Here is a 27,562-nt window from a genome sequence, read left to right as displayed (position 1 = left end):
AATATCCCACGAAACTCCACCTACCCCTATCACGGCGTTCAGTTCGGACATGGTGATCTGCTTCGCCCGCTCGACCGCCGTCAAGACCTGCTGCTGGTGCTCCTGGGACAGGAACGGGACGATCTGGGTGATTATTGCATTTAACCTCTTGGAGATTTCCGTCTGCGAAAAAAAGAAAAAAAAAGAAGACAAAGGTAAACTCGTGAAAATGAAGCATAATTGAATTGGTTCACACGAGGATATCGGGGAAAGGGTCATCGTTCGTTCGGTTGGACTTTTTTTTCCATCCCTCCGTCGGAATCTACTCGGAGATGGGGGAATGTGTGAGTGGAATGTTCCAACTATTTGCGCTATTTCTCCGAAAGACCTTTCCCACAACCTGGTTGCAAAATTTTCAAACTCTCGCAGACGACGAGGACGGCGGTGAATTCTCGGGAGAATGTTTGCATTTTTTCCGTACGGTCCTCTTCTGTTGACCAGAGGATGGCCGACCTGCCGATGCCGGTCACGCTCCGAATGCAATTTGATAAATGGCGTGTGAAAATGGGAACTTTGGCATAGGACCGGAATCTCCCAGTGGGGAGTCGACGAAGAATTTAGACTTTAAGTGGAGTTAAAGTTGGATGGGTTTAAAACGAGTAAAGAGATTCAATTTAGAACAAGTTTTACTACTCATTGCTAGATGGCGTTGCATAAGGTGGCTGAACTTGCGTGCAAGCTACCTTTGTCTTGTTTGCAAGTGGTTATTTTCGCTGGTTACTAGATGTCACTACTGCATTGTCAAGATACTCGAAGATGAAGTTCGTGTAATTATCGCTTGTAACAACCCCACTCTGCAAAACTTTAGAACTACCTTGTACCTCGTTACATCCGATGATGTCCTTTTTCACACTCGAAGCCCCCCCACCTCTCATCTGCATCTGCAAGCAAGCCAGAACATTTCCCGTGCACACATACAGCCCAGCGGCTCATGTAAACAACTTTGGATACCCCCCACCCTCGCACACACACGTTACCTGCCTGCATCACTCGATGTTGGAGCTTGTACACAATTATGGTACAAGCTTTTATAGACCACCACCAGCACCAACTTCCTCTCTTCACCGACCTGCGCGCCACCCTGTGCCCAAACACACACACATACATCGGACCTCCTTTCCGACTCTCGTCGAGGATGTTACCAGAGGGGCTTACATGACACCTTCTTGTTCTACATGTACTACAGACTGGCTAGCTAGCGGTAGTGGCTACCATTACTGGCTGACTAGCGGTGGACGGTTGGTTGGTTTGAGTAGGAGGTCGTGAAGACCCGCGGGGAACGCGAAATTGGGACGGCTGAATGGTTCCAACGGGTAGAGGGAGGTTGCCCTGGGTTACGGAAGTCTTGAAGGTTCTTTAGATTAACTGTTTTGAAAAATAAAACAAACTGTAATCGCATAAGAGACGTACAGTTCTTACGACCAACATTTTAGAGTTTAAAAAATTTATAATTTTAAAAAACTAGATTTTTTTTTATTTTTGAATTTCTGATTTTTTGAATTTCTGATTTTCTGAATTTCTGAATTTCTGAATTTCTGAATTTCTGAATTTCTGAATTTCTGAATTTCTGAATTTCTGAATTTCTGAATTTCTGAATTTCTGAATTTCTGAATTTCTGAATTTCTGAATTTCTGAATTTCTGAATTTCTGAATTCCTTAATTCCTGAATTTCTGAAGTTCTGAATTTTTAAATTTCTGAATTTCTGAATTTGTGAATTTGGGAATTTTTGACTTCCTGAATTTGTGGATGTGTGAATTTGTGAATTTCTGAATTTTTTGAATCTTTGAAATTCTGAATTTCTGAATTTGTGAATTTTTGAATTTTTGAATTTTTGAATTTTTGAATTTTTGAATTTTTGAATTTTTGAATTTTTGAATTTTTGAATTTTTGAATTTTAGTATTTTTGAATTTTTGAATCTTTGAATCTTTGAATTTTTGATTTTTTGAATTTCTGAATTTCTGAATTTCTGAATTTCTGAATTTCTGAATTTCTGAATTTCTGAATTTCTGAATTTCTGAATTTTTGAATTTCTGAATTTTTGAATTTGTGAATTTGTGAATTTGTGAATTTGTGAATTTGTGAATTTCTGATTTTCTAAATTTCTGAATTTTTGGCTTTCTGAATTTCTGAGTTTCTGAATTTGTGAATTTGTGGATTTCTGAATTTGTGGATTTCTGAATTTGTGAATTTGTGAATTGGTGAATTTCTGAATTTTTGAATTTCAGAATTTCAGAATTTCTGAATTTCTGAATTTCTGAATTTGTGATGGATTTCTGAATTTCTGAATTTGTGATGGATTTAAGAATTTGTGAATTTGTGAATTTCTAAATTTCTGTATTTTTGAATTTGTGAATTTGTGAATTTGTGAATTTGTGAATTTGGTGAATTTGTGAATTTGTGAATTTGTGAATTTGTGAATTTGTGAATTTGTGAATTTTTGAATTTGTGAATTTGTGAATTTGTGAATTTGTGAATTTGTGAATTTGTGAATTTGTGAATTTGTAAAGGAGAATGGGCAAATTTGTATGGGAGCTGGTCCAAGGATGTACACGAACGGGACCAACTTTTTTCGAATGATCTCGCCGAGACATGAAAAAAAGTCTTCTGGACCAACTCTCTAAACCCCGGGGTTCAAAAGTTACAAGTTGTTGAAGCTTGAGCATTTTGGGTTAAAATGTACAAAAAATCGTATTTTTGCTATTTCTAAAATCATTCATAAAATCTCTGTTTCATTATGGATTTCGATTTTCTTGACTTCATTCGACGCGTATCAGCAAAAACTATGAGTTCTGATATGTCTTAGCATGATTGAAACATGATTTCTCTTGTTTTTATCAGTTTGAACCGTTTGTTCAAAAGGCATCCCATAGAAACAAGTCGAAACTTGAAGATTTTGAAACCGGGTCCAACCCAGACTGCTTCAGTGAGTATGGAAGGCTTCAGTGCAATGTTGTAACAACTTATTGGGATGGTCTGAGTCATCCGAGAACTCCTTGGAGTTAAGACCGGTGAGTCTACCGCCGTAACAAGCAAGATGTCGGCGGTTTTTGACCACGGACCATACCCGCATGGCTTCAGTGAGTATGGTAGACTACTATGCTGATGTGTTGGAGTGTCCTGGGTTCTCCTAGGACTCCCTGGTGTTAAGATCTGAGGGTCTACTACCGTAACAAGCCAGTGGTCGACGGTTTATGACCCCGGAACATACCCGCATAGCTTCAGTGAGTATGGTAGACTGCTTTGCTAATGTGTTAGGATGTCCTGGGTCATCCAAAGACTCCCTGGAGTTATGATCTGTAGGTCTATGGCTGTTACAAGGACTCCTGGAATGGTCCAGAACATCCCAACATAACAGCAATACAGTCTGCCATAATCACTGAATCTTTGCGGTTATGATGCGTGGTTAAAAATCATCGATCTTTTTCTTGTTACAGTGACCCAAATATCTAAACTCCAGGGAGTCCTAGGATGACCAAAGACATCCCAACACATTAACAAAGCAGTCTACCATACTGTTTGAAGCTATGCGTGTATGTTCCGGGGTCAAAACCGGTCGACATTTTGCTTGTTACGGTAGTAGACCCACAGATCTTAACTCCAGGAGTCCTAGGAGAACCCAGGACACTCCAACACATCCGCATAGTAGTCTACCATACTCACTGAAGCCATGCGGGTATGATCCGTGGTCAAAACCGCCGACATCTTGCTTGTTACGGCGGTAAACTCACCGGTCTTAACTCCAAGGAGTTCTCGGATGACTCAGACCATCCCAATAAGTTGTTACAACATTGAACTGAAGACTTCCGTACTCACTGAAGCAGTCTGGGTTGGACCCGGTTTCAAATCCTTGAAGTTTCGACTTGTTTCTATGGGATGCCTCTTGCACAAACGGTTCAAACGGATAAAAACAAGAGAAATCATGTTTCAATCATGCTAAGACATATCAGAACTCATAGTTTTGCTGATACGCGTCGAATGAAGTCAAGAAAATCGAAATCCATAATGAAACAGAGATTTTATGAATGATTTTAGAAATAGCAAAAATACGATTTTTGTTCATTTTAACCCAAAATGCTAAAACTTCAACAGCATGTAACTTTTGATCCCCGGGGTTTAGAGAGTTGGTCCAGAAGACTTTTTTTCATGTTTCGGCGAGATCTTTCGAAAAAAGTTGGTCCCGTTCGTGTACATCCTTGGACCAAATTTGCCCATTCTCCTTTGTGAATTTGTGAATTTGTGAATTTGTGAATTTGTGAATTTGTGAATTTGTGAATATGTGAATTTGTGAATTTGTGGATTTCTGAATTTGTGAATTTCTGAATTTGTGAATTTCTGAATTTCTGAATTTTTAAATTTTTGAATTTTTGAGTTTCCGAATTTCTGAATTTGTGAATTTGTGAATCTGTGAATCTGTGAATTTGTGAATTTGTGAATTTGTGAATTTGTGAATTTGTGAATTTGTGTATTTCAGAATTTGTGAATTTCTGAATTTGTGAATTTGTGAATTTGTGAATTTGTGAATTTGTGAACTTGTGAATATGTGAATTTATAAAATTTTTAGAATATATGAAACTTTTAAAAATTCATGGTTTTTTTTTTAATTTTTTATTTTTGATCATTGTGAATTAGTTGATTTTTTGATTTATTAATGTTTATATTTTTTTTTGAAATTTTAGAATTTGAAGAATATTTTTTTTTTTAATTTCTATTTTTTTCAAATTCTAAGAATTTTTTTTCTCGATATTTTTACATCTTTTGAATCTTTTGAATTTTAGATTTTTTTGTTTTTTTTAATTTTTTTTTAACTTTTGGTTTTTTTAAACTATTAGAATTTTCAAAATTTTGATATTTTTTTTCATTTTTAGTTTTTTTTAATTTTTTTTTGACTTTATTAAATTTTTAAAATTTTTGAAATTATTGATTTTTTTTATTTTTTTTTGTATTTTTTTTTTCATTTTTGGATTTTTTGCAATTTATGGAATTTATAGAATTTATGGAATTTATGGAATTTATGGAATTTATGGAATTTATGGAATTTATGGTATTTATGGAATTTATGGAATTTATGGAATTTATAGAATTTGTGATTTTTTTTGGAATTTTTCAGATTTTTTTAAATTTTTAGATTTTTTGAAATTTTTGATTTGTTGAGAAATTTACGTATTTTTTTAAACGTTTTAGAGAATTTTAGGGGAATTTTCAAGATTGTTAGAGAATTTTAGAGAATTTCAGAGAAGTTAAGAGAATTTAAGAATCTGAGAATTTGGGAATTTTAGAATTTTAAAAGTCAGAAATTAATTTTTTTTGGAATTTAAGAATTTGAGATTGTTAGATTTGTAAATTTTAAAGTTAATACAAGAAATTTAAAATTTCAGATTTTTAGAGTTTATTTTTTTTAAATAACAAGATAGAGTGGCGTTGCAATCTCTTAAGAGAAATAGGTAGTATTAGTGGCGAATTGGAACTTCAGAAGATTAAATTCTGTGATGATGCAATAGTTTTACGGAATTCCGTTGAAAAAAAAACAAGGTAGAGTGGCACTGCAGTCGTTTAGAAGAACTGTAGATTTGTGGCGCTGCAATCGCTTAAGAGAATTGCCGAATTGGAACTTCTGAATATGAAAGTTTGTGGAAAATTTAGTGGCGCTGCAATCGCTTGAGAGATTCAGCAGCGTTGCAATCACATGAGAGATTTCACTCAACCCAGTTGTCTCTCGCATAAATTACGGTGCGTAGCCAAGTCGTGGCTCATAAACCCACGTCCAATTAGCGGAGCCGCTGCACACGTGGCACCCATACGAATCTCCAGATCTCCAGCAATTAATTAGCCTCCCAACTCCGCCAACCTTGCGTTGGCACACGACGCATCATCATGACAGTAATTCCACCTAATCACGCAGAGAGGCCGGGTCTTCAAGATATAAATCTACGCGCGCGGGCGCTCATAAATGGCGAACCACTCGCCCAAAGGGACTAAAAATGGCCACCGCCGAGACCAACCATAATCAGGAGAGCCCTCACCTCATTTACGGAGTAATAACGGAGTTTGCAAGGGGGAGTTTCGCGTCCGCGGCAGGCTCACTTTGCATTAAACTTTGGAGTTTTACGAGCTCCAAGAGGCTGCCGTGGCGGCGGCGGCAACGCGAAGCCTGATTGAGTCTTAAATAGGTACAAATTTATTACGTCAAGCGGGTCCGGGAGAAACGGTAATGGCCATAACCAGAAGCTCAGAGTGGAGATCTGCGGCTGCCGCCGCCGCAGGCGGGAGATTGCCGGGTTGAGTAATATGGAAATTGATTTGGCATGACTCGTTGCTACTGGCTGTGCACTTCTAGGGCTTTAAAATTGACTGAACTCGGGCAAGGAATGTGGATGGTCATGCGGAATAATTCGATGGCTAGGCTATTTGGAATGCAACTTTGTTGAACGCCCGCCCCGAAAGGGCGGGCGGTGCCCCGTTTGGTGTGCTCCAGTTCAAGTGGGTACAATGTTGCAAACGGTTTTCTGATGGAAACTGATTTGAAAGTTTGATTGGTTTCCGAGCTTTCTCCCTGGTTGCGGTTCTTTTGTTTCGTAACCGCTCAACGGTAACGGGATTTGTGGTTCACTGCTTGAAGTTCGGCATTGTTTATCTCTTAAAAGACCATGGTGACACCTAGTGGCAATTAGGAGAAACAGCAAACTTGCATGCAAGATCAATGACATTGCACCACGACATCTAGTGGCGAGTAGTGTAATCGTTCCAAATTCCTTCGTGGTGACCTCTCATTCCAGAAAATTGTACCCCGTCACCCCATTTAAAAATGCATGACTGTAATTAAAACCGTGTCAAAACTTGTAATTGCATTGGCCAGAACATGCAACGGAAAGTGGTCACCTGCAGCTGTTACCAGCTAAGGGGAGGTCAACACCCATTTTTAAGCAGCAACCAACCGACCAGCAGTGATGGGGTTGTCACAGCTTGTTCTACCCCTCTCACTTCCTGGAAAAACCAAGCTTCAATTACTCTTCACGTGCACCAACAAACCCTGCTCTGGCAACGGGGTGAGCCCCAAATTAGACCCCCGGACCACACCGGGAACATGGGGCTGGTGGTACTGCCAGGAGCGTCAGGTTGGTTTGTCCGCAAAACTGTTAGTATTTTGGTTGGTGCTGCGGGGAAATTCCGGACACAGGGCGCCGCAATGAATGTGTTTTTGTTGCGGTGTTTGGGGAAACTCTGTGCTGGCCCCGGGGTTGGGGCTATGGGGAAAATGTTGAACTGTGGCGTAATTAGAATTGCTAGCCTGGAAATATTTTGGGCATAGTTTTAATTTCAGGAAGTGGGGGAAAATGAGGATATTAAAGTTGGAAACGGCACAGAATTAGTTGATGGCTGCTGAAGAAAATAAATTATTTTGGTTGATTCCATTATATAAGTTTGAGAAATGTTCAAAGATAAAAAAAGGTAGCGAAGACATCTAGTAGCCATAGGCAATCAAACGTCAAAATTACCCCCCACTAGGGGGCGCTGAAACTTGGGGTGATGTTTTCATTATAACCTATAGCGAGTAAATTGATTTGAAATTTGGAATTGTTTTATTTCATCATAAAATCGACATTAATAGCAAATTATGCCATTTTCAGGTAAGAAATAAATAGCTTAATTGATATAAACGAAAATATTTTTGTGATGGCCGATTTAAGGTGTATTCACATTATACCGCATCCGCAGCCGCAGCCGCATCCGCACAAAATTTGACAGTACGGACGCACAGTGCGGACGCGATTTCTCCGATGCATTTCATATGCAGCCATTCACACTGTTCCGCATCCGTATCCGCAGTACGGATCCGTATACGGATGCGGAACAGTGTGAAAGGGAACATTTGAAATGCATTGGAGAAATCGCGTCCGCACTGTGCGTCCGTACTGTCAAATTTTGTGCGGATGCGGCTGCGGCTGCGGATGCGGTATAATGTGAATACACCTTTAACCTGTTCATTATCTGATTCAAAATAAGGGAATGTTTCAATCAACCAAAACCTAACTAATCAATTGAGAATGTAGATTATTCAGGTGAACAAATATTTTTTTAAAGTCACTTCTACCATATAAGCAAAGCTCTGCTTGAAAAATGGTAATTGGAATGATAATCAAAATTTGCAATCTAACCTCATTCTCGCGTTTTCAATCCGGATCTCAGAATTTTCAATGAAAAAGGCAACTTAGCAAAAAAATCAAAAAGTCAATCGATAGAACTTTTTATTTCTTACCACCTGTTAACTTTATTTTATTCCAAAAGATCAATTTTCTTTTAAAAACCATTAAAATAGTTTTCACTCGCCTTTGCACTTATCGCGCAAAAATGTAAACGTAACCTTGCACCAAAGTTCTCCTACTCGAATGTAGGTGGCGAATCGAGTTTTTAGCTTTGGTTTTGGGGGCCTATCAGAGACAGCTATTATCGCAAAACGAAATTGAAACTTGCATGCAACACTAAACAAGAGGCACACCGACATCTGGTGGTGAATAGTTGAAGCTTTTTTCATGGAATAGATTCTTACAGAATTGGTGCTCCAAGGTGATATCAGTGCAATTCCTTCAAGGAAAAGTACAACCAATGGTAGTGTTTGAACACTGTACACTTGCTTAAAAGGATTACCAAGTCAGATGTTAGATCAGAACATGGGTCCCCAACTCTACGTATGAACTTTGCAGCTTATTATTTCGCAGCTATTGCCGTTATGCCAGAGTCGATTGGTGTGATTTCATTCCAATTCGCAAGGGAACCCCTTTTTTCAGATGTAATTTGATGGCATGATGCGTGTGGAACATCCCTCTTTAGACTGGTAATTACCGTGGGACCGACCGCGGACATCCCCCATTTTCCGCGACAACACCTCAATCACTCAACTAATTATGAAGTTCCGCACTCACTCGCGATAAACACCCGTGATAACAATCTGTTTCACATGCAATTAAGTCGCGGAACGCGACCGAGCTGGCATCACGTGTGTGTGCAGCATATCTTAACTTCAAAAAGTGGGACGACGTGTGAGAGAATTCCGCACCTGGAACACACCTTCTGAAGATAAGTTCCTCCTTGAAGCTGCGAAGCAGTTCTAGAACGAGTCTCCTCTACAATGTTGCTAGACCAACTCTCCCCCCCTGGGGGTCTACACGAAAAGCTGCGGCAGTTGAGAGATGTTAATAATTAGCTTAACCATCAACTTCCCCCCTTAAGGTTGGTGGGGGGAGGCACGCCACAAGCCACTTAATGGCTGAGTCATGACTTCGAGGTGCGTGAATTCCGTGGGTCTCCCCCCCCCCTTGGGGGATCGTTCTCGAGTGGTGGGTGGAGCATGCCCCCCTGCTGACGAGGTGGGAAGAATGTGAATAATTCATGACCCTACTTACAGTGAATTAAGTATGGTTGGTGCTGCACGGTGAATGGATTGAGCTTGAAGGAGGGGTTTTTTGTGATGGGAGGTGGAGGACTTTGGAAGAGAGGTAAACAATTGATGGGGCTGATGATGGTGGAAAGAATGAAGCGTTGTGAGTCTTTGGGAGGAATGATGAAAGTGTTTTTTCTTCTTTAAGCAAGAAATAATGCTATGAGGATACATATTAATCTGGACAGTTGTTGTCTTCTTCATTGAAAGACCCTCTTCTTGAAAAAAAAATGAAGTTGTAATAAATCCATTGAACGACAAAATAGCCTACAGAATCGAATAGCAACACTTTTCAAAATAAATTCTGAAAAGTTCTACTTTTCAGTACAGAAATGGGCGCTGAGAAGTTGAATTTTTGAGCACTTGTTTCGAAAGAATACTTATCAACATTTTTTTGATTCAAACTATTTATTGAAAAAAAAATATTAAAAAAATAAATATAAATATTTATATTTATTTATATTTTTTTTAATTTTTTTTATATTAAATATTTTTTTTTACATGAACTTATAATTTCACTCAATAGGTGTTTTTCTGAAATTCAAAAATTGTTGTGTGGAACTCGTGGCAAAATTTGATTTTTTCGGCACTCGTCGTATATATTTAACTCGCTGAACCTCGTTGTAATGTACGACTCGTGCTGAAAAAATCCTCTTTTTGCAACTTGTTACATAAACTACTATTAAAAAAACATACGTTTTGACACACTGAAAATAAAACAATATGTTTTTTGGCAATTTTTTAAATGGGCATACCAGGTTATATTTTTTGAGAAAACAGTAATCTTTGGAGAAAAAAATCCAGCGAAATTTTTATTTAACATTTTTCATCAAAAAATACTAAAGTGAAATTTTAATTTAGTTAGAAAAAATTTGAGTTTTTTGAAAAAATAATTCACGTGTTTTAAATTTATTTTTTTTTTTGCCATTTTTGATTTGAAATAAGGGTCATTCCTTCCCAAGTGACCACGCGTCCAACATCGACCTTCACCAAATCTGCTCATATTTGGCATGGGGGTTGTTTTTGCCCCAAATACAAAGAATCCAAAGTTTGGTGACATTTGGTCCACCCCCGCGCCCGTGGCACCCCCCTCTTTTTCTGAGATTTTTGAAAAACCTCATTTTTAAAATGCATTTTGCTAAGAGAAAAGTTTACAAAAAGTGAACTTTTGGGTATGAATATTTGAAGATTTTTTATGTAGAATCGAATGGCGTACTCAAAATTTACGTACAGTGTTGCCAGATATGAAAATTTTGCGCTTTAAGTTTTAAAATGCATTTTTAACCCTTTGGATGAGCACTTACGGGAAAACTGACAATTGCATTCGATTGCTGAGAGTTTTTTACATTAAATTCAATCAAAATCTCAGGGTAAAATGAATATTTCTTGAGATATCACATTTTTAAGTTGGAAAGCTCTGTATTGCACAGCAAATGTTTTACTTAACCATCAATTTTCAACAGTACATTGCGTGATAGCATAGTAGGCCTTGAAATTTGAATATTCTTTTTTTCATTTTCTAAACGGAAGCAAGTGAACGTCCCAAAATTGAATTTATGTATTTGTGTATGTATGTATGTATTTGTGTATGTATGTATTGTATGTATGCATTTGAACCTTCGTCTTGGCAGGACTTGGCGTGGTTCACGGATATAAGAAAATGACAAAATGTTTAATTTCGAGCGCATCAACCGGAATTTTATAGTTTTATGGCCCCAGAAGCTAGCCTGAAAATATGAGCTTATTTGGTTAGACTTGGTGGGTCCAATTTTTACCTGAAGGATTTTTGGAGTTTTTTTTTGCAAAATTTAAAAACATGCTCAAAAAATTAACCTATGCCTTTTCGGGATCAATTCCTAGCGCTTTGCGATGTTCTACAAAGTTGTTCCCCGGATCAAAATCTTTGAGAATTTTGACAATAAGAAAATTTGATAGCGTTTTGAAAACATTGTCGAAGAAGATGTTAAAAGTGAAAATTTCCCATAGAAAATTAATTAAAGTTCCATTCTAACTTCAAGTCAAAACTGGACCCACTAAACATTAACCAAATTGGCTCATATTTTCAGGCTAGCTTCTGGGACCATAAAACTATAAAATTCCGGTTGATGCGCTCGAAATTAAACATTTTGTCATTTTCTTATATCCGTGAACCACGCCAAGTCCTGCCAAGACGAAGGTTCAAATGCATACATACAATACATACATACACAAATACATACATACATACACAAATACATAAATTCAATTTTGGGACGTTCACTTGCTTCCGTTTAGAAAATGAAAAAAAGAATATTCAAATTTCAAGGCCTACTATGCTATCACGCAATGTACTGTTGAAAATTGATGGTTAAGTAAAACATTTGCTGTGCAATACAGAGCTTTCCAACTTAAAAATGTGATATCTCAAGAAATATTCATTTTACCCTGAGATTTTGATTGAATTTAATGTAAAAAACTCTCAGCAATCGAATGCAATTGTCAGTCTTCCCGTAAGTGCTCATCCAAAGGGTTAAAAATGCATTTTAAAACTTAAAGCGCAAAATTTTCATATCTGGCAACACTGTACGTAAATTTTGAGTACGCCATTCGATTCTACATAAAAAAATCTTCAAATATTCATACCCAAAAGTTCACTTTTGTAAACTTTCTCTTAGCAAAATGCATTTTAAAAATGAGGTTTTTCAAAAATCTCAGAAAAAGAGGGGGGTGCCACGGGCGCGGGGGTGGACCAAATGTCACCAAACTTTGGATTCTTTGTATTTGGGGCAAAAACAACCCCCATGCCAATTATGAGCAGATTTGGTGAAGGTCGATGTTGGACGCGTGGTCACTTGGGAAGGAATGACCCATAAATATTTTGTAAAATAGATCAATCAATATTTTTGCTCACTGAAATTTTTCTTTCAAATTTTTTAGTCTCGATTGAAAACACTTGTTTGGCATTTTCAAATGTGCGGCTTGATTTTCATTTGCGAAATATTTTTGATTAACATTTTTAACATTAATATCAGACCAAAATAAAAAGGGTTGATTGGGCAACTTCAAGAGAATCTCATATTTCCTAACTACTGGTTTTTGTTTGGCCATAACGTCATGATTCGAATTCCCGGACGCTTCGAAACCCGGACACCTCATCTTGTTTTATCAATTTTTTGGATATAATTTCGCATTATAAATGTCAAAACTGGGTTATTTGATGAATTCTTACATCAACTTTCATTTTAAGTTTGTTTGAACGCTGTAGTTGATGTCAAAACAATTTAATAAAATAAAATTATAAGATTATCAAAAATGCGAAACATTTCACGTGAAATATTTCATAGGCGTCCGAAGCACCGGGAAGGCAAAGCAGAAATTTATGGTTTTGATTTCCTTAAATTCAAGCAAATTTTTATATAAAATATCGATTGTTTTGATGTTAACAGCTTATTTAAGACCTAAAGAATGCCATTCACTAACATTTCAGTCCAAATTTGTGCGATTCATTAGCAAAATACAGATACCGGAAAGCTCGTCCAATTTCCCATAAGTTTGCCTTTGACAGCATTTCAATTGGATGTAAGGGCTTACAGATATAAGCTTAATTGCATTGCTAATAACTGAAAATAGAATATTTTTTCAGTGTGGTAGAAACCAGGACAGTAAATTTGCTTGCGTAAATATGAAAACGATATAAATCAAAAAGCTGTCAAAGGCAAACTTATGGGAAATTGGACGAGCTTTCCGGTAAAAATATTTACGAGGCTGAAAAACCAAGTCTGTCATATAGAAATTGCCAAAAAACCACAAAAAACCGTTTTTTCAACATTTATATTTTCAAAACCACTGTTTCTTCCCAAGGATTGGACATAGGACAATGGTCAATATTGAGACTTTTATGTAAAATTGTCTGGAGAATCGATCCCCACTACCGGTTTTCAAAAATTTTGACGTTTAGACCACTTTTCAAAAAAACAGTTTTAGTAAATGATTTTTGTATTTTTTAGGAGAGACCAACCTGCATTTTTCGTCAGTCTTTTGGTAACATTTCAGGCTATTTCCTCAAAAATTTTGAACGAAAAAAAATCGTGACATCACCTTTAAATTTAAGTTTTAGACTTAAAAATCAAAAAATCTGATGGATGTGGCGTGTATTTTTATTTCAGTGTATTTTTTCAGAAAGCCCGTCCAATTTCCTACAAGTTTGTCTTTGATCACTTTTTGATACGACGCAACGGCTTCGAGATACAGTAATTTTTAAATTACAAAATACAAAAATATTTAAATACCTTACGTCCTTCTCTAATGCTATTTTCGAGTACTATTTGCTCCATATACACAAAAATGGTTTATATAGTCCCAGGATAACATGTCTACAATGTTTCATTGAAATCAGAGACGGTCGGGTACTAAAGTACCAGAAAAATTCCTGATTTGAGCTGGAATTGCTCGTAGGGAATTTCCTTAGCTCTTCGAAAATATGGACAAAAATAGGCACTATTTAAAAAAAAATACTTTTAAAAAAGAAAGTTACCTAAACATTGGTAAATTAAAAACGGCGACTTTATCAAATTATAATTATATTTCACTCAAGTGCTTTTTGCTTGTAGTTTTAATTCCAATTTACTGAAAAACTTACCATTTGTTTATTTTTATTTTTTTTTGTTTCAAGGTGATATTTTTTTAAAGTCGTAACTGAGACAAACGTTTTCTTCTCATACTGGAATTTCTGGAAAGATGGCAATTTTTTGTTCATTTAAACATATAAAAAGATTAAAGAACTGAAAATAGTGTATTTTGAAAATCAGTTTTTGATGACATTTTAAAAAAATTCAGCAAAGTTGTTTCGCATATATTTTTTCTGGATTGGTCCTCATTCGGGCCCAACATTTATCAGCCAGATTCAAAAATGTTGGAATCTCGGATAATTGCTCAATAATGATTTTTAAATGTTGTTTAATAGAAATTAGTTGTAGAAGGTGTATATTGCGAAATCATTTTTTCTTTGTCTTCGACAAAGATTTAAGCGACAAAAAAATATTTATGAAATTTATTGCATTACAAAAATGTGTTTTTCAGATTCAACAGAAATAAACAATGAAACATCAGTCATGACAATATTTAGCTTCGATTTAACAAAATCTGTTTGATAATTCCCAATTCTAAAGCCAGGAGATTTCTTCAAAATTCAAAGCAAAACAAATCGAATTTCATTCATGTCAATCTGATTTCCTACCAGGAGTTCAGCTCCCCAGGGACAGAACGTCGTCTATCGATGCATCGCGCGCGTCCCCCAGCTTGGTAACCGCAGAATCCCAACTCTTGTTGCAACTTTCCACCCCCAACTTGCGAACTCAACTGTTATCCAATTCGATCTCTGCTAGTCTATACTACTGGTCCTCGCCAAAACATTTATTATACGTGCTCTGGCCTCAACTCCAACGCTCCCCATCGTCGTCGTCGTCGTCGTCGTCGTCGTCAACCGTAGACCACTTGCCACAATCCCCCAAAAGAAGAAGGAAGCGGGAAGCGAGGCAAAGTGTAGCGTTTTGTGCACACATAAAGTGGTTTTCGGTATTTTCCATCCGAATTTCCCCCCTCCCCCGAGCTTTAACCACTTTTCCGGGCAGAGAAAATGTTCGTCCCGACCTCGTCCTCCATCCTCTCTCGGTTGGCAAAATATAAAATAGCAGAATCATTGGTTTCACTGGTCGGGTGGGGGTAACTATGTAGAACGCCACAATTCTGCGGTTTCTGGCTGGGCCGCATCATATAGGATACAAATATACCGCACACACACCCCAGACCCCAACTCCACTGCTGTGGCCTGAAACTCGACTCGACTATAGAGACGATAGTCGAGTCTTGGTTCGTGTAGAGCAGAGAAGCTTCTGCTTGCTATCAACAGAGAGAGGACCGAATATCCTGCTCTTCACCACAACCTCCCTCCCGGAGTCCTGGCGCTGGTATCAAATGACTCATCTCATTTGCCAGCCCCAGAGTTCGTACTGGCAGACTCAACTCTTACCCCATCTGCACAAATTGTATTTTCTGCGTTACGAGGACCTTCTCATCCTCTCGTAGAGATTCACCCTCCGGAGAAGTTATCTTGGAAGGTTGGAGGAGTGGAGGTTGGACGACAGGATATCAGAAAGTTACACCCGGAGTTCGAGGTTCAGCGGCAGTGTCTGGATACAATTTGCATGCACGGAGTGCATGAAAGAGACTGGGTTGGAGGTCGGTGGAAGCGCTCACCTAATACGACTTTTGAACCCCCGGGTTCGGGGGAAGACCATGTGCACTTTGGAGTCGACTAGTGGTTGAAAAGGTTGCTCTGTCGTGGGGGTTAGCAAGTAAATGTGAGTAGGTCATAAGCAAAAGGGGACTTCGAGTGCAGATATTTGATAGTTCAGGGCAGATCTTTTTGGGGGGTTATTGTTTGGGTAGTCTTCTTTTTTTTAGTTTTTTTTTACGCAAATGCATACGTCAGATATTTATCGAAGAACCGGTTATCTTGTATTACCACTACCATCTTGGTGCTCAACCTTTGAATGTTGACTAGGAACTATTGGAATTAAATGAATCATTTTCACAGAGATTTGATTTTATTGAAATATTTACGAAATTACAATCGTAAGAAAAAAATATCAATTAATTTTAAAATCAAACAAAATCGATAGACGAAAGAAATGTTAAAAAAAAAACACAATCAAACATAACATTCCAAAAAGAGAAAACAAAATTTGTGTTCTGAAAACACAAACAGGTAAATTGCAGTTTAAAGCACTTGTTTAATTTGAATGGAAGAGTAAATTTTTGTGGGAGTTCCGCAGCGGAATTGGAGAGTAGCAGCCCAGGACCAAGTCCAGTGGCAGCGCATCTGGATACAGCTCATGACCCGGAGGTTGTACGAGCAGTAAAAGTAAATAAGTAAGTAAATTTTCATATTTCATGAAAATATTTCATTTATTTTAGTTGAAAAACAACATTTTGAGTTGTTTGCAAGTCAAACATGAAAAAGTGCGAGTTTGTTTGTCACAGTCAGCGATGGAATAAACATCATCGAAAGAAAATCTTTGGATGATCATCAAGAGAAAAAATTCTTAGGGAGCATGGCTCTCCTCTCTCGCGCACGAATGATCGGTAAAAAGAATCTAAAAAAAAACATCATCTTGATTATTCGGCGGAACATCTTTTTCATTACTACACTTGCAAGTGTAACGTCACACGTCGAAAAATGACCTGTCACATTTTGTAGATGGGCAATGTGTGTAAACAAAGTGAAATAAATATTTTTGAGTGGTGCTGACAAGGAAATTCACAAAAAATCAACAGCAGATTGATTTTCTTGGAGAATTTCGGGAACAATTTTCTTTTGCGTGATTTTCCTTCTCTCTCTTTCGTGGGTGAATAAAGTTCGCAAGCGAAATTGATTTTTTCGCGATTGTTCCATCCATGGTCACAGTATAATATCTGCTTTAGTCACGTTGAGTCGGATAATTTATATTTTTAAGATATGTATATTAAGAGTGTATGTGGCGTAGAGTTAAAAACAAATATATTTGATATATTTTGTCCCTGTACCTTACAAAATGAAGAAGCAAACAACTTATTGTAAGTATTATTATAAGTATTGCAATATTCAGACTTGAAGAGTTTTTGATATTCAGCAATAAAAAATCGTTGGCACAGATCGAAAAAAAGAATAAAATATTTGACTTTAAAAAAGCCTGTCATTGAGAATAAAATGTTATATTTAAGAAGCAACTAAGAATCATTTAAAAAATAACATTTCAAATTATTACAAAAACCTGACAAAATTATTGCACAGACGAAAAAAAAAAACAGTTTCACGTGAATTCACGGCGGTGAACAGAAATTTGAAAAAAAATGAAAATTTTTAAGTATGAAATATCAAAATCATTCGATCACAAATATTTTGAAAATTGGTGTTGCAAAAAAAGTATAAAAATTGAATTTACGAGCAATGGTTTCAACATTTTAATGAAAAAAGTGTTTTAAAATGCATTATACACCGGCCCAGTTGTTTTGCCGTCATTAGTTTCATAAATATCCAAGTATTGAAGAAAACTTTAATTTTTGCGAATAAATATTCAAAACATTTTTAAACAAGCCCAAACATGCTAAATATGATTATCAATGCAGAAAAATGCATTTTAGATGGTTTTCAGCTGATTTGACTTCTATTTTCATGGAAATTCTGAAGTTTCCCCCCCCCCCTGATTTTTCAGACCAATTTTGAAGGGGGGCGAGGGGGGTGGCAACATAAACTTTGAAAAATATTTGCAACGGTCTTATTTGCATTTTAAATATTTAATTGTAAGTGTCAATTTTATCTTTCATTAATAATTTAATTCATCTGAAAATCTCAAACCCAAAAATGTAAAGCAAAATAAATGTAACATGTACTTGAAAATTCTTTATAAACTGATCGATAAATTATAAATTTCTTTTCGATTTTTGTGCTCTTTCATGTTTTTTGTTTTTCTCATCTTAATAAAATAAAATGATAATTTTATTTTAAACTTTTTTATGAAAATGAAAATACGCCTGAAATCAGCTACTGATCTATAGAAGCATAGTATTTTTTTAATCCAGCGAGGTTTATCGCGCTGTATAAATACGAAGAGTGCTGCAAAAATCGAGTTATACAACAAAGATGCTTTTTTTTTTTGCAATTCCAAAAATTGGTTTACATTTTTGATTCTTTGTGAATTGTTAAATTGCAATTTTGGTAACGTCATGAATTTTAGAAATATCAATGATTTTTATTGTTTTATTTTTATTTTTTATGTTTCATATCTTTTTTTATCTGCAAGGGACCATCCATAAACCACGTGGACACTTTTTTGGGAATCTCAACCCCCCCCCCCTTCGTGGACAATTATACATACAAAAAAACTTTTTGTATGGATCGTGGACAAAAGTTATACCCCCTTAAAGTGTCCACGTGGTTTATGGATGGTCCCTAATCGAAAAAAATCGAAAAAATATAAAAAGTAGTTTGTGGTTAAAAAATCATAATTTTTGAAAAACGAATCCTATATTTAATGAATTTATATGTTTTTTTTTTTGCAATGAAATTTCTTCATTAAATTTTTAAAAAGTAATTGAAAAATAGTAGTTTATGCAACTGGTTGCAAAAAAGAAGACTTTTCAGCATGAGTGCTGAAAAAATCAAGTTTTGCTATGGATTGCTTACAACATTTTTTGCAATTTCGAAAAACGCCTTTTCAAAGGAATTTTATGTCAAACATCCATGTGTTAAGTAAATTCACCGTTCAAAGCAAAAAATATTGATTTTTTTTTCGATGCTGGTATTGAAAACTTCAACTTTTCAGCACCAATTTCAGAGCTTAAAAGTGAAACTTTTAAGCACTGGTATTGAAAGGTTGTTTTTTTATCCATTCTGTAATTTTTGTAGAAAAAAGTAGGCCGTTTCCTCGCTCGAATTACATGAAAAGTAAGTAGTTTCACGACGGAATTTAAAAAAAAATCAAAGCAAATTATAATCCTGATAAGCATAATCCAGCACACCCAGTTAGATATACTTTTCCTGCCCAAACAACTGAATTTCCAGGGCAGGAGGAGGCAAAGGGTGGGAGGTAGCTGGTGTTCAGTACACGCGCGTCCGCTTACTTAGTCGGCCCATTCTTCAAAAAAGGGAAAAGCCGAAGGGGGAGACGAAGCAGGCGGTGGATGGCGCGCACACAAACTGCCGAGTACGCGCGTTTGTTTTCATTTTCGTTTATTTTCTCGCCTGCTATGCCCGTTATGCCCAGTGGGTGGCGGTATTTTGGAAGAGGGAGGACGATGGGAGCAGGAGTGGCACAGCTGGGGAGTAATTTAATATTTCTGATTGAATTGTACTTATCTAATTAGCTTTTTGGAGTAGGGAGGCAACGCGCCACAAAGTAAAAGAAAACATTTTCTGTAGTCAGCAGCAAACAACGCGTAACACGAGAGGAAACATGAAACCTCGGAATTGGTGGTCCGGCTTTGGACGTTGGAGTTGGTTGGGGTGTCGGTGATACTTTGTTTCGCGAGTGCCCAATCGACCATGGAAGCGCGATGGCGTGGTTGTAGTCTATTTTTTGCTTAATTTAAGCAGGAATCGTTACACAAAAATGAATTATGGATCAATTAGAGGTGGTGAAACATGAACGTGTGCCGTTTGCCACGGAATTTTGTACTTTTTGTTGTTCAGCAACATGATTTTCTTTAAAAAAAAAAGTTTACCCATCCAGTAATGACTACAAAACGAGTCTCCCACTTTCAAACACCATCCACTACATTATGATTTATGGCAGACAACCTCATTTACAAACTTCTTGACAACTGACGTGCATCATACCACCTTCCAACAACCAACCTCCGTCAACTTTGGCGCTGTTGGTGGTGGTGGTGGTGGAAATCATTTCCGCACGAGAAAATCTGCTTCTTTCGCCTTCTCAAGAGTGGTTGTCTGCAGTTGTTTGAAGCCCTTTTATCCCACACAAGCTACATTACAACAGAGCGGCTGTGGGATGTACTCTTGCAGTAAAGTTTGTTGTATGCATTCCAGACACAATCCAACCCAGGTGTGGATCTCAAGAGTCAGGAAAAGCCACTTTGAATATGTGCCGTTGACGGTGGGTTTTGCTGGGAGTTGGAGTCAGGGTGACGACTTGATTTGAATTATTTCAAATTTAGAAAATTATTCAAAGATCCAAAATTTATCTCTATCAGTATCATGTTATTACAAATTCCTTTATCCATAATTATTTAAAAGATTGCCACCATGTTCATCAACACCATATCGCTACCCATAACCATCAGCAAGCACGGTAGACAACCAGAAACAATAACAACAACAGCAATAACAATCCGACTCAAGTCGGCAAGACAAGACAGACAACCGGGGTAGGGCCAATAATAATGATGATGCTTCTGCCTGCTCATCCTCTCCAGTCCTCATGGCGCACATTAAAATACCCCATTATGTTAGTTTAATGCGATTCAACATAATGATTATAATGTTATAATTCAGAGTAGCGAGCTCGAGATAGATTGAGGCAAGTGCAGCAGCTGCGGCAAACGCTTGTAGTACACACTGTGGAACAGACTTGAAACATCGCCCCCGTCTTCGCCGTAGCAAACCTGGGCTTGGTGTGCACTCAACCGATGAATACTGGAAGTTGTTGCAGCCAGACATCATCGGGGTTTACCATTGTGTTCAACAACTGCTGCTGCTGGAAGCAAACACCCACACACAAATCGGAAGAGATGTTCGACGAAGCAGAAACGGATTTCGGAGCGGTTCCGGTGCGGCTGTCGGAGAGCGCAAACTCCCGTAGCTGTAGCTCGTAGCTATCTTCATCTTTGAAAGGAAGAGTGGTTTATTTGTGCGGTTTCACCTCCGAATTGAAGCGAAAGTCAACAGACTCACTCACTCACACCCAAGAGTATAAGCTTTTGCTGACACATTTCTTTTTAGGAGTTTTGTGAGGATTCTTTGCTGGAGTAGATCTTGCGGAAAAATGGAAAAAAAACGTCACTTGTCAAGATTGTCACGAACGAACGAATGAAGCGGAATGGTAAGCCCACCTAGATTGAGGTGAGGATTTTGGCTAGTCTCGCAAGACTGGATTACAACATAGGGGAAATGTACCTATTTTAATCACACTAAGCCGTTCGACCAATTCTCATCACTTTTGCCGTTTTCCGCTATTAAATCAACATTTTCAGATGTATCAACAATGAAGAGTTGCTTGCTCACTTTTATTTGAGCTATTTATTGCTTTGAAACAGTCAAAAACACTTTATTTAAGCTGTAATTCATGATCAAAGTGCTGATAGGCCGATAATAGAAATAGGCTGAGAAAGGGTATAGTTCCCCTACCTGTTTGTGCATTTCAACGTTCAATCCATAGGACATCTCGTAGTACTGAAAAAAGAAAATGAAAGATATTTGAGGTTAGATTTTGTTATGGAAAAAAATGTAAAGTTAAATCAAAGCAAATCAAAACAAAAACCACTTTTTGTCTAGATTATGTAAGAGTAACTTTTGAAAAAAGTTTTTTTTCAGGTTTCAATTTTTTTTGGAACTTATAAATAAGCCCAATGTAAATTAAAATAAAAAAATAATCAAGGCAAAAACGATTGCTAAAACTAGATATTTTCAAGGAAAATCTTTAACAATCGATTGTAAACTATTAAGAACACATTGTATAAGATTTAATTTTGCATTTGAATCAAAAGAGTCCATTTTGGGCCAATTAAAATTTTAATTTTCGATAATACCGATCGAAAAAAAAATAGAAAACCTTCGGGCAGTTTTTTTTTTATTTAATAAGTTGAAATGTTTTACGTATATTATGATACTTTTGAAACAAATATTTAAAAAACTGTGCATAACAATAAAATTTAGTTTAGGAACAAAAGGCAAAAAATATTGCTTTGACAAAATAAAAATGACTAGGGGATCATCAATAAAAAAATATTTGTAATAAAAACAGTAATTCAATAATATTACTAGAGTTTGTCCATCAAATTAAAAAAAAAATCAAAAATCCGCAAATCTGAGTCAATGAAATTAATTCGATAAAAAATTTGAATTTAAAAAAAAAAGTTGAAGCACAAAAAATTATTCTGCACACAAGCAATTGTACATTTTTTTTTTTCTTAAAATGAATGCACTGTAATTTTTTGCCCTCTGATGTTTCGATGAAATTGTGGATTAATTTGAATGTTTATATTTTTAACTTTTTAAATTTTTATTTCCAAAATGAGGCTTTTATAACATCCCGGTACAAATTCATTTAATAATTTTCTAATGTCTAAAGCCAAAAAATATAGGTCGGAAATAGACAAAATGTCAAATGAAAAAAGATCGAAAGTGAGACAATGTGAAAACAAATTCATATATAATTTAAAAAAAAAATGACTGGTGTTTATATAACTTTTTTGTCAGTTAAAACGAGCATTTTATCAAAAAAAAAAAAAAAAAAAATCTGAAATGAAGTGTTGGTGCAAGCATAAAGAATTTTATTTGTATCAGAATAATGTACCCTTGTTTCAGTAATGTTTGTTCAAGTTTTTTCATTCCTTCAAGGTAATTTCTTTAAATAATTTTTGAGAGATTTATTTGAAAATCAATCTTGTTAATGTTTAATAAATTCGACAGTCATTGAAAATAATGTGATCTTCTTTTTGTTTTTTTTTTTTCAAGTTTTCATGTTTTGTCAGATGTGAAAAAATTGACATACTTTTATTTATTTTTTTTGTTCATTTTAATTAATTATAATAATAATTAATAATTTTTATCTACTTTTTCCGCAACTCTTAAAAATGAAAAGTTTTTAGTTTTTTTTCTGTATTTTTCTTACATTCTTTCAAATAAAAATCTTGTTTCATTATATCTTTATGATTTTTTTTTCTTTCGAATAAAATAAGTTCTTTAAAAGTCGTCTGAAAAAGGCCTTATTCTAAAACATTCGGAGGAATTTTTAATTCTTTCAACATAATTCAACATAATAATATGGGCAGATCCCATAATAGTTGTAGAACAAAAAGCCTGAACAAAAACATATTTTAAAGAATTGTATAATCTTTTCACAGAATACATTAGGCTGGTTCAAATTTTATGCACACAATTTGTCCCTCAGCTCTGGTAGATATAGGAAGAACGGAAGGAGGGTTGTTTAAGCTAAAATTCAAATTTTAAGCCTTATTTTAGAAATTTTGAAAAACAAAATACAAATATCAATAAATTCTTTCTAAACCTTCTACGTCTTGCCCATAATAAAACTCAAAACTAGTGTAAATACTCATGCACATATCAGCGTTATATAATCTATTTTCAAATAAATCGATTTTTCTTTGAAAATTTAAATTCAAGTCAATATTTTTTTGCTCCTTGATTTTTTGAGAAAATTTTGATGGAGGGAAAATTTGGAAGGAGAGAAATCTCAGCAACTAATGGTCGTATCAACAAAGTTCAAAATAGCAAAATATAGAAAATTTTCTCAGCTTTTCAAAAATATTTTTTCAAAAGTTGGTAAACATGTGCACTAATTAAAAAAAATGAATAACTGCGACTATTATCAAAAAAGTTACCTAAAATTCGCGAAAACGGTGCACTTTATCAAAATTTCAAAATCAAAATTGAAAATTTGATTTTACATCAAAATATTAAGTTGAAAATTTGTTGCGACTATTATTTTGATCTTTTCAAAAAATCAGTTTTAATTAAAAGTATCATAACTCGGTCAAAGATTTTTTGCACAACCGGGAAATTTCTGAAAAGTTTGCATTTGATGTTTCCTAAAATAAAATTAAAAAAAAGTTTGCATTTGATGTTTCCTAAAACATATAAAAAAAATAAAATAATAAAAATAGTGTTTTTTTTGCAAATCAAGTTTTAGTGACAAAAAATAAAATTAAAAATCACCAACATTTTTTGTACAGTGTATCTTTTCAGTGCAGTCCTTATCCATACCTACAACTTTGCCGAAGACACAAAATCGATCGAAATTTCCTTCAAAAGATACAGAGTTTTGATTTTTCATGTATCATTTTTGTATGGACAGCTACCAAATTTGTAAGGAAAATTATATGGACAAACTAATTATGCAAAATGGCTCCTTTGTGCATTCCGAAGGCACCAAAAAAGTTTCAGTCGGATTAAAAAATACAAATCACTTTCAGATCAAATATTTTAACAATAAAATTAATTGTTTGCCATATTGATGAAACGTTAGGAAGATTGTTAGTTCAAACTAGGTTTAGGTCAATTAAATTGATTTGTTTGCACTCTGTTTGACATTCATATTGTAATTCTCGCATAAACTTTAATTGCCAATATTTTTGTTACCCAAAAAGAACAACAAATATTAGCGAGTGACGAGGTTAAACTAGATTTAACCTTTGTTGCGATCCATAACAAAAAATAAATATTGGCTTTAATAGATAAAACCGCACTCCCAAAAAAAAAAAAACACTGCGCCACGTCATAATTGGTAGCAAAAGTGTACTCTAAATGCAATTATTTTCCAATTTAAATTATGTGCCGCATCAAAACACACTCACAAACATGCCAACTCACACCTGAACACCCTCCCCACGGCCAGACAACAATCGTTAATAACTGTACACATTCATGGCATAGCAAATAGCTGCAACCCAACATCAACATCAACAGCAACAAAAAAAAAAGAGTATTCCAAACTCCATTAGTATGCATGATCGACCATCCAATCAAACTGAGGCTCGTCCCCCTTACAAACATATTCCACCTTTGCCACCCACAACCACTAAAAGTTGTCATATTTATTACCAACCCCATCGCGTTTAAACTTTGAATTTCATTTCCTCTGATGGGGGGGGGGGGCAGGCAGGTCGGGAGGTCGAGGGGGGTGAAAAAACAATTGCCAATAGTCACGTGAAATGGCTTCGACCGCCCACTTTCCACACACACACAAAAACACACACGTGGTGGAACCCCACTCAATCGATTTAGAATTTATAACCACCCCTTCTCCCCCTCAATTTTTTTGTGGCAGGATAAATTGTTGGCGGGGCGCCCTGGCCATAGATAAATATAAATTGAAAGAAGCAAACAATAACCGTAAATAAAAAGTCGTTATTTTTTTCAGTGTTTGAGCGGTAAAAATAAATAAATAACTGAAACTTACCATCACATAGTGCCGCTGCATTTCCGTTTTTTCCTGAGCTAATTTTTCACATTCCATTTTCAGGCTGGGCAAAAAAAAAGTTGGAAAAAGAAAATATTAGCAAAAATGCTGGCGTTTCCGGTTTCGAAACAATTTTCAAGCTTTTCTTCAACTACTTTCAGGCGCGCCCCCCGTTTGTCATAAAAATGAAAACACGAAAAGGGAAAGGGAGGATTTTCATTTGAAGCAAATCGAAGCCGGCAGGAGAAAACTTTGTGAAATCAATTACGGGGAAATAAAATTGACGGGCCCCTCGAAGAGGGGTCGCCGGAAGTGAAATGAAATTTTCAGAGAGTGAAAAAAATTGACGAGTTCCGTTACAGACGAAAAAGAAAAGGAAAATGTATTTCAATTTATTTAGTTTTTTTTTTTTGCTGAAGGGAAAACTCAAGTTTTCCACCAGACGAGGGGGAGCGCACTGAAGGTGTTACAAAAAAGTCTGAGAGGAAAAAACAGGACAAAATCTAATTACTTGTGATATTGTGCCTGGAGGAAGTTGAACTCCTCCTTTATCCTATCACAGTTTTCGGTTATGGTGAATTTGAACGGTTGCGCCGACTGAGGAGGGCCCTGGAAAGAGAGAGAGAAAGAAAAAATCGAGTTAGTAAAGTGAAATCTTGTTTGAGGAAATTTATGGATATGAACCTGGCTGAGGAAGAGTATGGAAAGTGATAAAAAGATTTGCCACCAGCTGTTGCACGGACGTTGGAGTGAGTAAAATTTGATTCAATTGCGAAATGTTGGAAGTTTTTCATTCACTTACTTCAATTCAAACACAAATCACAATTTTAAACTATTTGTTTTCACAATTTTAAAATCTCATCTTTCATCAGTCATCATTCATGTCTTATGTCTCATCTTCCATCAGTCAGCACTCATTTCTCATGTCCCATGTCTCATCTCTCATCTCTCATCTCTGAAAGTTGGAATTTCAAAAACGGGAATGTGGATTAGTAATTGGAAAGTGGGAATTGGAAATTGGAAATCGGATAAATAAAATTGAAAATTGAAAATTGGAAATTGGATATTGGTAATTGGAAATTGGAAATTGGAAATTTGAAATTTGAAATTTGAAATTAGAAATTTGAAATTTGAAATTTGAAATTGGAAATTGGAAATTGAAAATTGGAAATTGGAAATTGGAAATTGGAAGTAGGAAATTGGAAATTGGAAATTGGAAATTGAAAATTAAAAATTGGAAATTGGAAATTGGGAATTGGAAATTGGAAATAAAAAATTGAAAATTGGAAATTTGGAAATTGGAAATTGAAAATTGGAAATTGGAAATTGGAAATTGGAAGTTGGAAATTGGAAATTAGAAATTGGAAATTGGAAATTGAAAATTGAAAATTGGAAATTGAGAATTGGAAATTGGAAATTGGAAATTGGGAATTGGAAATTGGAAATAAAAAATTGAAAATTGGAAATTGTTAATTGGCAATTGAAAATTGGAAATTGGAATTTGGAATCTGGAATTTGGAATTTGGAGTTTGGAATTGAGAATTTTTAATTTGGATTTGGGAATTTGGAAATGTGGAATTCGGAATTGGGAATTTGAAATTTGGAAATAGAACGGAATTTATTTCCTGAAGTATTACTAGAATAATTCCGATATATATACAACCAAAATTTATATAATATTTCAAAAGAATTGTTTTCATAATTTAAATTCATTGTGTGAAGAAGAAGTACTAGAATACTTTGAATAAACCCCCTTGTTTCGCCATTTAAAACCTATCGATATCCAATGAAACAACCAAGATAACACCACCAAAATTGATTTTAAAGTCACGTAATACCTTTTCCGTCATACCCCGTCGCCCAAACCCCCGTGACAAACTCAATCAGTTACCGCGCGCCATCTCAATCATGATTAATTTTAAGTGGGTCGTTCGCTACCGTACTCCCTTCCCCGCCGGAGATCCGTTCCCCACCACAAAACGTTCAAAGTCCCAACATGTCAACACCGCCTTCTTAGCTCCTCGAAGAAAAAAAAAAAAACACTCGCACCCGGGGGCTTCTGTGAACTGCCTGCGAGTACCAACCAACACTTTAAATATTTTCACATCGTGCGACGCCGCAGCAATCTACTACTACCCACGCCTAATTTATTCAGACGTAGTGACGCGGGTTATTTCTGGGGTTTAGCTTGGGACGGGTTGGTGGTAAAGGGGTTGAGAGACGTCAAACCAGACCAAATCAACGCCACGCCGCCAACGCAAAGATGCCGGCTTTTGACTTTTTGGTGCGAGAGGCACTTTGCGTCGAGAGTTGTCACAGGGGGTTGGGATTGAGAGCAGATTTGGGTCGATGGATTTGGGAGGTAATATTTTTTTCAAGAAGATTTGAAAGAGAGTGTTTTTGAATTAGTTGGT

The 27,562-nt window shown here is 35.9% G+C and overlaps 1 protein-coding gene across 3 annotated transcripts in view; it reads right to left on the bottom strand.

Moving 5' to 3' along the window:
• The window catches only part of LOC6041661 (protein groucho), a 68,489-nt gene that overhangs the window by 14,345 nt on the left and 26,582 nt on the right, over positions 1–27,562 (bottom strand). For all 3 annotated transcript variants that reach the window (XM_038252437.1, XM_038252439.1, XM_038252438.1), the window contains 4 exons: positions 25,660–25,757; positions 25,149–25,212; positions 21,356–21,400; positions 25–162 (listed from right to left, as the gene is read on the bottom strand). In XM_038252437.1, coding sequence (XP_038108365.1) covers positions 25–162; positions 21,356–21,400; positions 25,149–25,212; positions 25,660–25,757 — 345 coding nt within the window. The remainder of the gene's footprint in view (positions 1–24; positions 163–21,355; positions 21,401–25,148; positions 25,213–25,659; positions 25,758–27,562) is intronic.

The sequence above is a fragment of the Culex quinquefasciatus genome, chromosome 2, assembly GCF_015732765.1.
Source record: "Culex quinquefasciatus strain JHB chromosome 2, VPISU_Cqui_1.0_pri_paternal, whole genome shotgun sequence".
Lineage (NCBI taxonomy): Eukaryota > Metazoa > Arthropoda > Insecta > Diptera > Culicidae > Culex > Culex quinquefasciatus.
The sequence above is the reverse complement of the archived record's forward strand: the minus strand, read 5'-3'. Positions and strand labels throughout refer to the sequence as shown.